Below are 14,818 nucleotides of genomic sequence, written 5' to 3'. Positions count from 1 at the left end.
TCTTTATCAGGCATTTGAATATATGGAAGAGTTTTCCAGAGTCTTAATCTGGTTTCTTTTTTCTCACATTATGATAGTCTTTTTGTTTTTTGATAAATTATGTTCACACTTTGACATCAGCCGTAATACGTAAATATTTTTTATTTTTATAAAATTACAAATATATTTTTTGAAATTATAATTATAAATACACATCATATTTAATAGTAAATATTACACAAACAATTTCGTAGATTTATATACAAAATCGGCTATTACAATTATAATGTCAAAAAGGAGATTGTAGGCAAAAATTATTGTTAAACTGTGGCAATGCAGTATTTTTAACAAGGCAAGTCAAACTACAGTTGGGTTGACTTACTCTGAAATTGAGTCAAGGTCGTCCAACACTCCTCCACAATTGTTTCTAGAGATTATGGAAGTATTGGTGGGCGTTCCATTTAAAATAATCGACTGAATCAGCACAGAGGAACTTCAATTCAAGAATTGAATCAAACACCAACTGAATTCATATTTTTCAAGTATGTTTTTATTTTGCTTATAATAATCAAACCAGACTCCAATCGAGCTTGCGGATTTATGGAACCAAAGCTTTTTTTCAACAAATCAAGCTCAAAACAAGCTTTCATTTATCAATCTTTAATTATCGTTAATTGAGTATAGAATAGTTTGAATTTTTCTCAATCTACTTGATGTGATACAATTTTAAAAATAAAAATTAAATTATTTGTTCTTGTACTTCCAAGAAAAAGAAAAAGAGTGAAACGCACGTAATATTAGTCATCCACATGAGTGGATAAAAACAAGACAAGATAGAACATTTGTTGTCAATAAAACAGCCATAAAACCACACAGTGATAGCAGAAATATTGACATGGGAATTGTAGTGCAACAATTCCAAGTAGAACAAACTTGTCTGAATGTGCTGAACTGAGGTTAATGCTCAGTTTCAGCATAGTTTTCTTGTTTGAACACAGTAAAATAAGAACATACATCTCAAAGAAACTGCTTTAAGTTTCTATTTTTACAGTCGAGGAGAGTGTCCTAATTTTCAACCCACAGTTGCTACCACCTGCTTCTGCTTTTCTCAGTCATACATTCCCTCCTGCTCCCAAATATCCACAAGAAAATCTACCATTTCCTGTTGGTTTATAGTTGGAAATCGTCATTTAACAGCAGCGGTAAATGTATATTTATTTGAACGTATAGACGGCCACAGAATGGAAAAGGACTTACGCCGAGGGGAATGGGCTGGCGGAACGGCTTGTTGCTGCTGAGCAAACTGTCATAGGTTGCGTTCCAACTGCAAGGTCAAACCTTTTTAGCGATGCAAAGACACAAAATCATGATAAAAGATACAAGCAGATGTGAAGAAAGAATAGTGAATTCCTCTGCATTGTTTAACGAGATCCAACGTTAATCTCTATATACAGAAACACATGCATGTACAGAGTTTGGCTATCTGTCTGTTTCCTGCTCGACCTCCTGGGTAGAATTTTGTAGATTTTTATTGTGTGGGATTGCTCGAAAAGAGAGGGGGAAAAGATTCAGGAATTAGGAGTTTTTTTCTTATTGGAGAACCTTGCATTTCGAGGAACCGGTCAAATACAGCTTTTAGACAGTTCCTTCTTCCAAAGCAGGCCAGTTATCCCCACTCCCATACCTTCCCACCCCACTTACTTTATGCTCGTGCCCTCATGCGAAAATGGCTGTCTTCTTCAACAAAGACACAAGCTTACATTTTCGCATGGAGAAGAAAATTTGCATATGAGACAAGCCAGAAGGACGTAAGAATAGGAGGATGAGAAGGTCCCAAAAGAAAGAGATGCCTCATTGATATGTGTCAGTGGTAAAGATTGAGATTTTAGAGCACCTCTATCGTTACTAAATAAAGGGAGCAACAGAATCATCCTTTAAATAGAGATCAAAAACTATATTGCCTAAGTATAAGATCTGAACAAATGCTTTATTGAACTCCGGTGCATTTTTTTCCTCTTTACATGATAGTAATTACCTACTTGTCTGAAGGCACACAATCAAAAACTTAGCGAATGAAGTTATCTCACCTTAACCTGGGCTCAAGCAGCTCGTCTGCTCGATTTTCAGGCTTCTTGTTCCCTGTCCATTTCTGGCGAGTCTGGTTCCAGAGAATAAGACCTACAGCAGAAGCCTCTCAACATCAGATTTGACTTATCCATAATCCATAAGAATCCACGTAGACAAAATTAAAGAACAAAATCAAAAGGGGAATAGAAGACATCAAAAGATGAAAGAATTACAACCAATTGTACATAAAGTGGTCACGCCTACCAGCTACAGATTGATGTAGGTGGATTTTGAAGAAGTTGCATTTTCTTCTATAGTGGCATATAAATAATAAAACAATAGAAAAGGAAAAAATCCAAGAAAGCAAATTTACCTGCCTTAAGATAATGCAGTAGGGCGTTTAACGCATGGTCTAGAGGAAAAATGGTGCACCAACCAATCCTGGTTCTTATTCTGTTTGTTTTTTCCTTTCATTCGTTTTCTTTTTCTTCTTTTAATAGAAAAGACAAACCACCAACACAAAAAACACAGCCAGAAGTGGATGGAAAGGGAAAGGAAATATAAACAAGATCCATAAACAACTAGCAAAAACTATAACGTATTTCACATTTAACAATAAGAAACATTGAGCAAACCAGCAAGAGTGCAATTAAATTACCATGATTTACGAATTCAGATGGTTTGCTTGAACAACCAGCGCCATAAGCATCCTGCACCTGCATCAAGGTACTTGTTGAAGAGATGCTTCCATGTGATTGCAGTGCACTATTTTCCATCTCCACGGTGCTGGTTGTCCAAAAATCTTCAGACAGTGAACCTTTCGAAGTCTTCCAACCGTAGTTATTCTGCCCTTTGAATGGGTCATGAAGTGTGGAACTCAGTTTGGGTTTATTATCGCACCCAAGACAACCACTGCTCTGTTCCAAATGACAGTACAGGCTGTAAGAAACCTACTCAATCCAACACACACCTTTAATACACTTCAAATGCTCTAGTGGAACAACAAGTGTAAAAATCAATAAAATTCCTTCTTCGCTTATCTCCATCTTGGAGAAATTTTAGTTCACAGCCGCTAAAATGGAGCATGTTTAAACATTGAGAACTGATGCATGAAATTTTACAATTTGGAACTGTAATTCTGTACAGCTGCAACAACCAGTCAGCATCATTCAACATAAACACCGGAACACCCTCCAACCATAGTTTCAATAAAACAATCTTTCTATTAATTTTGACACAGTCCCTTCAGTCTCAATTCTAAGTATGCACGATTTGTCTATTCCCAGGTTAACACCAGGCAAATAGACAATGAATTCAAGACAATCAAGTTTCCTCATATGTTTAGATTCCCTAGCCTTATAACATAAGACATTCGACATCTCCCAACATTATATCCCCTATCAACAAGCAGTTTCAATTTGCACCATGCAAAAGAACTGAAATGAAGCAGTCTAACCACAGAATCAGCATCAATCTACTCAAGACCGATTTGGAGCAAAGAACTGAGAAAGCCCATTACTTGGATCAAAGAACTGAGAAAGCCCATTACTTGGATCAAAATTTTCTTTTATTTTTTCCTTTTTCCATTTTTTTTCTGTGTTTGTTTAATTTTATTTTTTAATATTCCCTTCTTGTTCCTTCAGTACGATGAAAAGAGAAACTTAAAAGAGAGAAAAAATTTATGTATATAAAGATGGGCACATTTATTTACAAGCTCCAATCTTTCACACAATTCAACAAACAGTAACCAGGACCAATAAAACCAAATCGACAAATACAAAACAAACGATTAATTACAACGAATTTCTGCAACTTTTCGAAAACAAAACACCAAGAAAACACAACAAATAAATCCCATCATTACATTCCAATAAAAAGCTAAATCAAGATCCCCACGCACAAAACCCACAAAATAAAATAAACCAAAAACGAAAAAAGAAAATCTCTTCTGCCAATCAAGAATCTATGTACTTACCCCATGCAGGCAATAATATGAAAAACCCAAGCTGCAACCGATCCGAACCGTAAAAGGGCCCCCACCATAAACATGGATGGGCAGGAAAAACTTGGATTCGGCAGAAAATTCTTCACAAGACCCTGAAAATTTCATCAATTCTTTGATGTTATTATATATCCATTTGTTGCAACCATGAAAATAACTGTTTTAAGATGAGATTTACCTAGAGAGAGAGAGGCATTTTTGCAGTTCTCTCCCTATTTTATCCGTTGCCGAAATCGATCGCTTGTTTGAGTAAAATATTTGGGATAAGAGGTATTTCTTACGTTCCTCCTGCTATGGTATATAACTGTTGTCGACAGGGAAAAAGGGGGCAGCTGAAAGTTAAGCGTAACAGTTAAAACGTAAGGCCTCTCCTAATTCAATACATAAAAACAGGAATAAAAGAGAGAAGGAGACTTGACTTTTTTTTTTCTTTTTCTTTCACAATTTTAATTTAGCTCCAAGATTGCATAATTAATTATAAATTTTAAAACATAATTATTTATAATTTCATTTTTTATTATGAACATGTTGATATTGGATATAATAATAATTAAGTAAAAAATAATTGAGATGGATTAAAGTTATAATTTGTATTTTTTTTAATTAAAATGTGGTTTGTATAGAATTTAATTTTAAAATTAAAAAAGCCCCAATAACAAAACAAATTGTGTTTTCGCTTCATACATACATTTAAAAAGCTCAATCACAGGGCTAAAAAGGGATTAATAGAGGGGGTGCTATTCTTTATAATTAAATTGATTCAATTTTAATAATTTATTTTATGAAAAGACACATATGTTTCTAATTGAATTATGAGAAATAATTGTTTGCTCTTCTGTTTTTCCATATTTGCCCAACAAATAATTACTTTGTGATTTATTAACAAAAAAATTAAAGATTCTTGTTGTGTGGGTAGAGATCAATTCATCTCATAATTGATTAATAAAACTAGTTGATGTTGCCTAATAAACTATTAACTTCCCATTGACCCCTGCCTCTAATAATGTCATTGCTAATCGATCAAGTCAAGAATCGAGTGGGAGCTTTATGAGAGGAATGGATCATTGATCAAAACTTGGAGAAATTACAACACCACCCCTCATGGACTTGCTGTATATAACGAAAAACGAACAGTGTCATAAAGAGTCATCGCTTACCTTATGGTACGAAAAATGAGATCAACTAAATCCCATGTAGCAGTGTTATAGTAAAATCCGTATAGGCTTCTTCTTTTACTTTCTAGCCGTTTCTTATTTATTGGTAGAACTTATATAGTAGTTGGTCATCTATTATTGCGTTGATGAGGGGTTTGAACTACGTTGTTTCATAGAATTTGGACTCCATTATGAGCTTTGTTCATTGAAACAATTATACTAATAACCAGTACACTATCTCTTTGATCATGGACATGTTTTTAGATTTCTTACATTATTCACGTATTAAAAACAATTATATTACTTACTATATCATACTTTATCACTTAAAAATAAAAAAAGTATTATTTAATATTAATTATACAATTTAATCATTTTCAAGAATATTAATGTTTTCTTTTCAATGTTTTTCTCAATCAACAATAATTACAAGTCATCTTCTCTATGAAGGTAGCTAATTTAAATAAAAATCATGAATTTGGCCATGGTAAATTAATAAAATAGAAAGGACACTGCATTTATGATGTCAATAAAAGTTCGGTTTTATTAAATAGTAAGGACCAAAGTGATGTTTTCGTAAGATTTGAGGGACTTTTTTACAATTTTCTTTTATCTCATGGATGGCCTTTTTGTTTTGTTTTTATTTTTTTTTTGCAAAAGCCTATTTACCAACCCTTTTCTTTATTCCTTTTATTACTTATTTTCACCAAAAAAAAAAAAAGAGTTCCAAAAAGATTTAGATATTAAAAATACAAAAAAAATTATACAATTATATTCAATATATTTATAATAATGAATTTAAATGTTTCAATCTTAAATCCTACTAAGTATTTACACACAAAAAAGCCATAAAATAAAAAAGAAAAATTACGAGAGGATAAAATTTCCTGTATTTACTATAAGAATGAGAGGGGAATCCAATAAGAACAGCAAGAACACTCATTTAGATTCACTCAACACAGAGTACCCATTCTCCGCAATCGCTCCCTGATGAGAATCCCACTGTACAAAGTCGCCCGATTCGCCGGCAATTTCTTCAACCCAACAACCGCATTCCCGCAACAACTCTTCTCATCGGTTTCAGCAAATTTTCTGTGTTTTTTTCTGTTGCCATTGCTCTTTGAATCTTTCACATCATCTGCAAATTGCACTCTCTTCTTCTTCCTCTGTGATTTCACCGTTTTCTTGCTACCTGTTCATCAAGAAACCAAGAATCGTTCTTTTGGATAAAAATTAAAAGGGCTTTCCTTTTTTTATTTTCTTGGGGTTGGAGAGGTTTACCTGAAGATAAGCAAGATTTTAGAAGTTGTTTTCGTTGGATAAGGGAATCTTGATTCCGGGGAATTTGAGGAGGAGGAAAACACCTTTCCCTTAAGAGATCAAAGAGGAATACGGTGCCTGCGGAAGCAGCCAATGCTGTGGCCAAGAACAGGACTTGAGAAGTCAAGAAAGCAGCAGCCATCTTGAGATTTTTGCACAGTAATGGTGGGAACACAGAGGAAAACCCAATACTGCATGTTGTGTCTTGAGGGGGTTTTTATACATGAAAATGTGGACCAGGGGTCGTTTGGGAGTTGGTGTGTGGAAAAACTCATTCATGTAAACTAGTAAGTATTAAATGAGGAGGTACAATACAATAAAGGGGTCAAGAATCTGAGAGCTTTTATTTTCCATAAACTGTTGGTTCTTTTCTTGATTGGAAATATGGAAAACGGGATTAATTGGAATTTGGTTTGTGAAGTGTCTCTGAGAGTGAAGAGGGAAAAGGGGGGTTGTGGAGCCTGAATTCTGATGGTGGAGGTGAAAAGTCTTTGGAGTGGTGCCCACACTGCCCACCCTCTTTGTATTCATTTTCAAAACAAGCAGTCAATAAAAAGTCAAGCACTCTCAGACTTACTTTGGAATTCTCCGCTAGGGATGTCAATTTGGGTGGGTTAAAGTGAGGATGGATTGCCCTTCAAATGATTTGAAGGGTGGAAATATAATTTTACAAAATATAAGGGATGGTGGTGTATTTTAATTTAATCTTAAGAGATATCAATATAATTTATTTTTATATTAATTAATTGAAGGAAAAAAATAACAGAATCTAAACAGATTACACTCGTAGAAAATAAAAAAAGGATAATTTTTAAGATGGGATGTGAGCAGTGTAAAGTCCTATTAAGGTTGAGGGCAAGGCGAATCTTGAATCCAGCAAAATCTACCCTCTTTACACTCCTATTCTTTGCAATCTTGATAGAATTTGAATAGCACATGTTATGTGTGGTAAAAATCTTTGATGGCTTAAATGAAATTCTATGAATCATGAATGATGATTAAATTAAAGGTGGTGGTTGATGAGAAAGAGAAACCCTCCCCAAGATTCAACGACTTATGGTATGTGAATCTTCAAGTGCAATGATTGGATGGGTAGTATTGATATATTTGGAATCGTCATATTATAGGAAAATGAAGGTTTTGGATAGTGAAAACTATCTATTCCTGTGATTTTCATCGAGCACTTTTTTATTATTAAATAATCAGATTGATTATATTTAAGTCATTTTTAAAATACGAAATTGTACTTGTAACGTCTGTCAAATGAGCCACTTCTCATTAAATTTTCATCCAATCCAGTCACTTCCCATTAAATTTTCTTCCAAATTTTATAATCAACTGACCAAAATACCATTTTGCATTATGAGTTATAATTTTATATACTTGAAATTTTTTTAAAATATGTTTGTGGACTAATATGCCCTATACATGATTTACTTTACCCCACCTTCATATTCTTTTTACATTTTTTCATACTTTTTTGAAAAAAATGAAAATCATTTGGGGTAAAAATAATAATTTTCACCTCAACGTCTAAGAGCTACATCATTATTTTTCATTTGAGAAAGTATTTGTAATTTGTGTAATTATATTAAAATTCAGAAGACATGGTTGTACCAAGAGACTGAATTCTTTCGATTTCCATATATTACACTATTAAGCGTCTGTCTGCAAAAATCATCAACATTAGCTCCCTTCAAAACCTACATATGAATCATACGCCTTAGCAAGCAACACAATGAGCAAAAAAATTTAGGCATGAAGAGAACTTATTTAAGCCTATTCAGCACATCATCTAAAAACTTCAAGTCAGTCAAAAACATTCTAATTCAAGAACCATCATCAAGTTCTCATTTACTCTACATGCAACAAATGTAGAAGTGTGACATGATATCTGCAGATTTCGACTTAAAAAATGACTCATTATTTGCATGAATCGACGTGTTTATTTCATTTGGGATGAGGCGTACGTGGACCTTAGGTTGTGAGGATCGGTGGGAGGTAGTCAGATTTAGCACCAAGTATTCGAGCTTTGGTGTCTGGGAAGAACTCTTGTCCAGGCAGCTCGGTGACGGCTCCACTGCTGGCGATCCCGATGGGGTACCGAAGCAGATGACCAGGCAGGTCGCTCTGGAGTTGGTCGCTAGCATAGAGATCCCAGTACTTGTCAGCCATCTCATTCACCTTCCTCACACATTGCTCACTTTGAGGCTGGACGAAGGAGTCGTCCAGCATGCCAAGGTGTTCATACCATAAGGCCATCCTGAAGCCGTGGACTTGACCCCTCGCTGGCCTCCTGGTTGCCAAATGATACGGCTGGTAACCTCCCATTGCTATCTCAGAATCCCTTGCACCGTCCATCGATCGTTGGTTGATGTTGGCCGATCCAACTATTATATATTCATCATCAACTGCAAGAAATGAGAAGTTAATATATCATCATCTAAGACTGATAGTAATTAGATAGGATTTTTTTTTTGACTTATTACACTAAGACCCCATTAGTTATGATCAAATTACAAAAATTACACAACTAGTTATAGTAACACTCCTGTTACTGATCTTTATGCTGAGGAGGTGGTGGTGCAACGAAAACATCACCGACAGGAAGTGTTAGTGTACTGAAAATAAAACTGGTGATGGGGGTTTTGGTGTGATTACACAAATGGTAAGGGTGATTCTTATAATTTTGTTCATAGTTGAGGGGGCACAATGTAATCATCCCACTTTTCAAACAAAATGTGAAAGTTTCACTTCTAAACACTTAATATCGAGGTGTTGTTAGATTCAGATAGCAAATCATTCATAACTGCAAAAATACCTACCAATCATCATCTTGGAGTGAACATAGATCATAAACCGGCGAGCTTTCTGAGCTTCTGCGTAATCTGAGTCTGCTTCTGGTGTCTCAGAAGGCTCATACTCTCCACTCCTCTTCACCTCTCTATTGCCAAGACAGAAGAATGTCAGGTAATTTCTTGGATCCTCCTCGATGCCCTTAGCACTAAGGGCCTGGACGACGTCTTTGTACATCATCTCGATTGTCCTCCTCTGCCAATCTAAGATAGCCTGAACCGATGCGCTCTCAGGGATCCCTTCCGGCCACATAGGTACCACCACGTAGATGGTGAATCTTTCCCCGGCTTCAATTTTGCTAACAACCTTCAAAGAAAGTTCCTTGGGGATGAGATGCAGAGCTCCAATTTCCTGGATATTGATATCATCAGAATCCCAGCCAAAACAGGATCCAAGAAAGTACTGATTTTCTATGTAAATGAAATTCTTGGCACGACGTATTGCATGAATGTATGCATCCTGAATGCTTCGATCGATTATATTATCCTTCCCACTAACCAGACCTGCTCCGGCTGCCTCTTCAGGGGCTTCAGGGAATCCAAATGCAGCCCCACCGTCGATCGATCTGAATAGCTGAACATTCCACGTCTCGTGGTCATCAGGGTACATTACTGGAGATGGTGGTATGATGACATTGTCAAGCTCCCTTATTTGGAGTAACACATCCGTTCCACCTTGCTTCCTCCATCTCTGCTCAAAGTTAAATAAGACATCCCATGCAATGGGTCCTTCCAACCGAGAATGAATGTCGTGCCAAGGCTCCCTCGGCCCACCTTTCGTGATTGCAGCTCCAGTGAAATTTGGCTGATGAAAATCGTCGTGATGGGCTGTATCCAATGTCCTAAAAAGTGAATGGAAAGGAGTATCATACCTCCCATCACAAAGATCAATTCCTCCCACAAAGCTCACAAGCCTCCTCTTCTGAGATCCTCCTCTAGGCATAGCGCTGTCCACAACCACAATCTTCTGATGATGAGTAAACATGGTGGAAATCTGCAAGTTCTGCACAATGCTTCCACCATCATCTGGATTCCGAGGACATAACACACAGTTCACTTCTGTGTCTTGAAAGTAGTTGTAAGTCTCTTCGTCATGGGTGGCCATCAAGCCATCTTTCTTCAGAAGACCCACAGAGGTTCTATCATCCCAAACAAGCATAAGAACTTTAACACCTTCGCTTGCTTTCTTCTTGAGCAGCTCACCAAGGGTAGTATCACCTCCTGACTTTTGCCTCCTTGAATCCCGTATTAATTCAATCTCAGTGTACACAGACCAACCAGTGATGTAAATCAAATGTTTTGCATTGGTGATTGCTTCAAAAACATCTTCCCAACATCTTTGGGGCTCATAATGCTTTCCTCCAGACAGGGGGATCTTAGGAATAAAATTGTCCGGCACATGAGCATCCTGGAACAGAGAAACTTGACAACCCGTTCTCTGAGCAAAGAAGGTGTATGGGACTCCGGGATTCTTGGAGCTTTGAATTCCATGAGCCCAGTTACGATCTCGAGTAATATCAAAAAACTGTAGCTTCACATGGATCTTAGAACCTTCAGTTATGGGATTCTTGTCTTCATCCAATATCTCAGCCCACCTATCCACTTCATCACCTTCCAAGAGATCATGAACCGGCACGTAGGCTCTTCCAATTAGAGTTGCACCGATCGGATTATCATCTTTGACAGTGAATATTACATTTGATGCCATATGTGCACAGTAAATGTGAAAAGACTCATACCACCTAGGATTGCTGGGTTCATTTTCGATCAATCTCGTTCTCCCAACTCTAGACTTCTCTAAATCAATAGTTGCATATAGTTGGGAAACTCCTTTTCCTATACCAACAGTCTCCTCAATGTTCTCCATAAGCTACAAGAACATTTCACCAATGAGAAACCTCAATGATACACAAATCTGACATTTTCAATGCATCAACCATATATGAATCAAATCCATTACAAAAGAGGATTAGAGTAAGGTTGAACTCAGAGAAGACAGTTTTTAACATGAAAGAAGGCAAATTCTGCAAGTTTCAGACAATACAACATAAAAGAAACAGAAACACTCTAACACTAATCAAGAATATGAGATGCATTTAACTATACTCAGATAAATAAATAAAAATCAAATCTTTAACAAAACAACAACCAACCCACATAAAAACAATCAAGCATAGATGTAAAAACGCAGATAAACCGGAAAACAAAAACTCAGTCTCCAAATAAACTTTTTCACATCATATTTATACCTTGCTAAAGATACCTCCCCCGCCACCCTTGAGGTTATCCACTTCAAAGATCGTGGCATGCAGAGTCCCATGAAGCAATATTTGAGACATTGTGTCCTAACCTGTAAAAATTCAAGCAAAACATCAAACCCCACGTTGCATGAAACTCCACATGAAAGAAACCATAACATAAAAACAACACAGATAATTCAGTGCTAAAAAGAAGAAAAACTTACAATCTTTAAACATAAAAAAATGACAATCTGAGAAACCTTTGCCCCCAAGAATGAGAAAAATCAGAGCATAAAGGGATTCCAAAAAGCTTTTACAGAAGTGAAATTTTTTTAAGGGTTTGGTCAAGCCGGAAAATGATATTCGATCCGATTTATGCTGTGTGAAAACGGGGAGTGAAGAGAGAAAAGAGTGGTGCAGTGATCCGAGAAAATAGTTCGTTTCGTTTTGTACATGGAGGATATATACTTTACGCGGCGGGCTGACTGAGAAGTGAAAAGAATGTTTTTTATTGGTTATTTCGTCTGGGGTCCTCATATTTATGATATTTACAAGTATCACCCGAGAAATTATTTCTCTTCGATTTTTTGCATCCGTATAGGTTTATTTGATGAAAACTAGCATATTTAGAATTTATCCCCTTGGGGTAAGATTTTTAATCTTTATTTTATAAATTTATAATATTTGTCGTTTTAAAACTCTTTTTTATTTCAAGTCATTAGAGTGATATATTTGTTGTTCGTCTATATTAATATATATTAAAAGATGAACTTTTTACTCACAAACAACGATTTATGATATAACGCCATCAATTTTTTTATTGTGTCGATAATACCTTTAAATTATTTTTTTTATTATTATTCCAAATTTATTTTACCCAAACACTTGTAATTGAGCTTATTTTTATCTATTTCTTACAAGCTTTTGTTAAACACTCTCAACTTTTGATTTTACTATAACATTCAACTCTATTTACAATAAGCATTTTGCTAGAAGCGCAACTACTCACAACCACTCCCTAATTGACGTAATATTGTTTTTACCAACAATTGGTATTTTGCACTCTAAAAATATGGTGTATTTTCATTGATAGCATGCACCTTTTGCCGGTTTTTGGCGAATTTTGCCCTCGAAAATTTAAGAGATGAAAAGTAATAAAAGAAATTAAGGGACAAAATTTAAAAAATAAATAAAAAAAAGTAAAGGGTTGAATGTTGGAGAGCGGTGAAAAACTTTTAACTCCGTAAACCCTCTTTTTTCACCTACTTCGCTCTTTCTTGTTTTTTGTTTTATTTTTACTGTTTCTTATTTATGAATTTGCCCTTCTTTTGCACGTGCGAGTCATGTGCTTATATATTTTAGAGGAAAGGCTATTAAATTGTTTAAAGAACCCTTCATTCTCTCCTTTAAAAAAAAATCTGACATAATTCACCGGAGACTTGTAATTTAAGGTTGTATTATGCAAAATACTAAAATATCAGGGTGCAAAATGCCAATTACCCTGCTTTTACAAGAAAAATTGCATTTTTCACCTGATAGACTGGGTCTATGTACTTTGAATCCGGTTATTGATGAGGTTTCAAGAAATAGTCCCTCAATTTTAAAAATTATCATTTTCAATCCTCCTACCAACTTCTATTACGAAATTAATGGAAAAACTCATGTGCAAATCATGTAGTTGTTTTCCTTCATTCTAAAAAGGTAACGATGATGTGACTTATACATGATTTTGTTCGTTAAATTCCTTACAAAAGTTGACAAGAAAATTAAAAATGAGACCGTTTTATAAATTATGAACTATTTTCAAGAACATCATAGATAATAAAATTAAAAATATAATGAAATTAAGTTATGGATCGTCAATTTCCCCATCTCATATGCATGAATGATGTTGCATGCATGCCTTCAACATTTCACAATAGTTAAATTTTCGTTGCTTATTTTTTTTTTTTCGGGCATAAGCTCCTTTGAAAATCGTGGGTTTATGAGGATGACTCAATCAGTTTCCACTTAATAAACTGATTAGCTATAAATAGAATTATGAATATACTATGTAGAATTAATTACATTTAAACCCTTTGTAAATCTATTTTCGCCTTAAACTTTGAAAAGTAAGCCTAATTAACCTCTTTGTTTAAACGAGTCTCGCGTAAAAATCCAAACGGAGCTTGTGAAGTGATTTTATTAATTTTATCCCTGACTTAGAAAATAAAATTATAATTGAGAAAAATATAATTCTAGTCTTGCAAAATAGGGGATGAGGCCGTTCTTATCCTGTACGAATTGATTTATATGATTAAAATTGTGAAGTAGTGGGTCGTGTGCGAGTGACATTCAATCTTTCAACCAAGATGGAAATTATTAAAATTTAAAATATTACGAGATGAAATCACGAATTCTGTTCGTACAAAATTAAAAATATCAATCATAAATTGCAGGAGTAAAATTGCATTTTCCCCAATCACAATTTTACTCGTTATTGCTCTAGGATGGTACCATTATATCAGCATTAGAAGAAAATTGAGTTTTCGCTGCATTATAAATTACCACGGCATAAAAACCATGGTAAATCACTACTATTAACCACAATTGAATAAAATCAAAGTAATTTAAATTTTTATCACGTTTATTCAATTTTCGCCATAATTTTTAGCCATAGCTAAAACATCTACCATGGTTTTGGCCATGGTTAATATTTTGATCACACCTACAAAAATAACAGTTATAGTGGCAGTTGCTAAATCGTGATTAATTTGTATTTGTCATAATTTTTTTCTTTTAATTATAGTAATTAACATAGCTAAAAATTTATATTTTTTTTCTAGTGTCGTGACATCGGAAGGATTTGTTATTTGACATTTCTTGATTATATAACTTTCTAAATTATGGCCATGCATTTCCATCTAGGCTTAAAATTTATCCCTCATTGGTATGTGTAGGTATGTATCAATTTGTGTGTCCACACACACACACAAACACATTACACATACACCAAACATAAAGCTACAAAATGAGGTAGAACATGTAAATTGGGGAAATAATTCTAAGTCCTTTTCTTTCTTCATTGAATAGATGATCGAAAAATCGAAACCGACCCAAACAATCAATTGAAATGGAGTAAAGCTCCAAGAACCTTTAGTTTTGTGCTCTCCACGTGTCATATCCATTGCCAAGGTCACATTTATGCTGCATCGGATGCTT

At 35.0% G+C, this 14,818-nt stretch overlaps 3 protein-coding genes across 5 annotated transcripts; all 3 read right to left on the bottom strand.

The window, feature by feature from the left end:
* Nucleotides 811-4,395, bottom strand: LOC105164424. Of its 2 annotated transcripts, none has more exons than XM_011083077.2 (6): nucleotides 4,227-4,395; nucleotides 4,022-4,143; nucleotides 2,705-2,958; nucleotides 2,067-2,157; nucleotides 1,237-1,303; nucleotides 811-1,141 (listed from the first exon to the last, which is right to left on the bottom strand). In XM_011083077.2, exons 2-6 carry the CDS (start codon nucleotides 4,093-4,095, stop codon nucleotides 1,088-1,090), a joined length of 540 nt encoding a protein of 179 aa, XP_011081379.1. In that variant the 5' UTR covers nucleotides 4,096-4,143; nucleotides 4,227-4,395; the 3' UTR covers nucleotides 811-1,087. The 2 variants fall into 2 exon arrangements, with proteins under 2 accessions (XP_011081379.1, XP_011081383.1); XM_011083081.2 differs by having other exon boundaries at nucleotides 2,705-2,963; nucleotides 4,227-4,394.
* Nucleotides 5,982-6,976, bottom strand: LOC105164414. Of its 2 annotated transcripts, none has more exons than XM_020693180.1 (2): nucleotides 6,446-6,976; nucleotides 5,982-6,368 (listed from the first exon to the last, which is right to left on the bottom strand). In XM_020693180.1, the coding sequence occupies exons 1-2, from the start codon at nucleotides 6,662-6,664 to the stop codon at nucleotides 6,156-6,158; spliced, it is 432 nt and encodes a 143-aa protein (XP_020548839.1). In that variant the 5' UTR covers nucleotides 6,665-6,976; the 3' UTR covers nucleotides 5,982-6,155. The 2 variants fall into 2 exon arrangements, with proteins under 2 accessions (XP_020548839.1, XP_011081370.1); XM_011083068.2 differs by having other exon boundaries at nucleotides 5,990-6,394; nucleotides 6,484-6,959.
* On the bottom strand, nucleotides 8,188-11,944 carry LOC105164405 (phospholipase D alpha 1). Its single transcript, XM_011083056.2, has 4 exons — nucleotides 11,842-11,944; nucleotides 11,627-11,727; nucleotides 9,348-11,247; nucleotides 8,188-8,933 (listed from the first exon to the last, which is right to left on the bottom strand). The coding sequence occupies exons 2-4, from the start codon at nucleotides 11,714-11,716 to the stop codon at nucleotides 8,500-8,502; spliced, it is 2,424 nt and encodes an 807-aa protein (XP_011081358.1). The 5' UTR covers nucleotides 11,717-11,727; nucleotides 11,842-11,944; the 3' UTR covers nucleotides 8,188-8,499.

Source organism: Sesamum indicum, linkage group LG1, assembly GCF_000512975.1.
Source record: "Sesamum indicum cultivar Zhongzhi No. 13 linkage group LG1, S_indicum_v1.0, whole genome shotgun sequence".
In the NCBI taxonomy this organism is placed as follows: domain Eukaryota; kingdom Viridiplantae; phylum Streptophyta; class Magnoliopsida; order Lamiales; family Pedaliaceae; genus Sesamum; species Sesamum indicum.
Note: the sequence above shows the minus strand (reverse complement) of the source record. Positions and strands in the feature narration are given on the sequence as shown.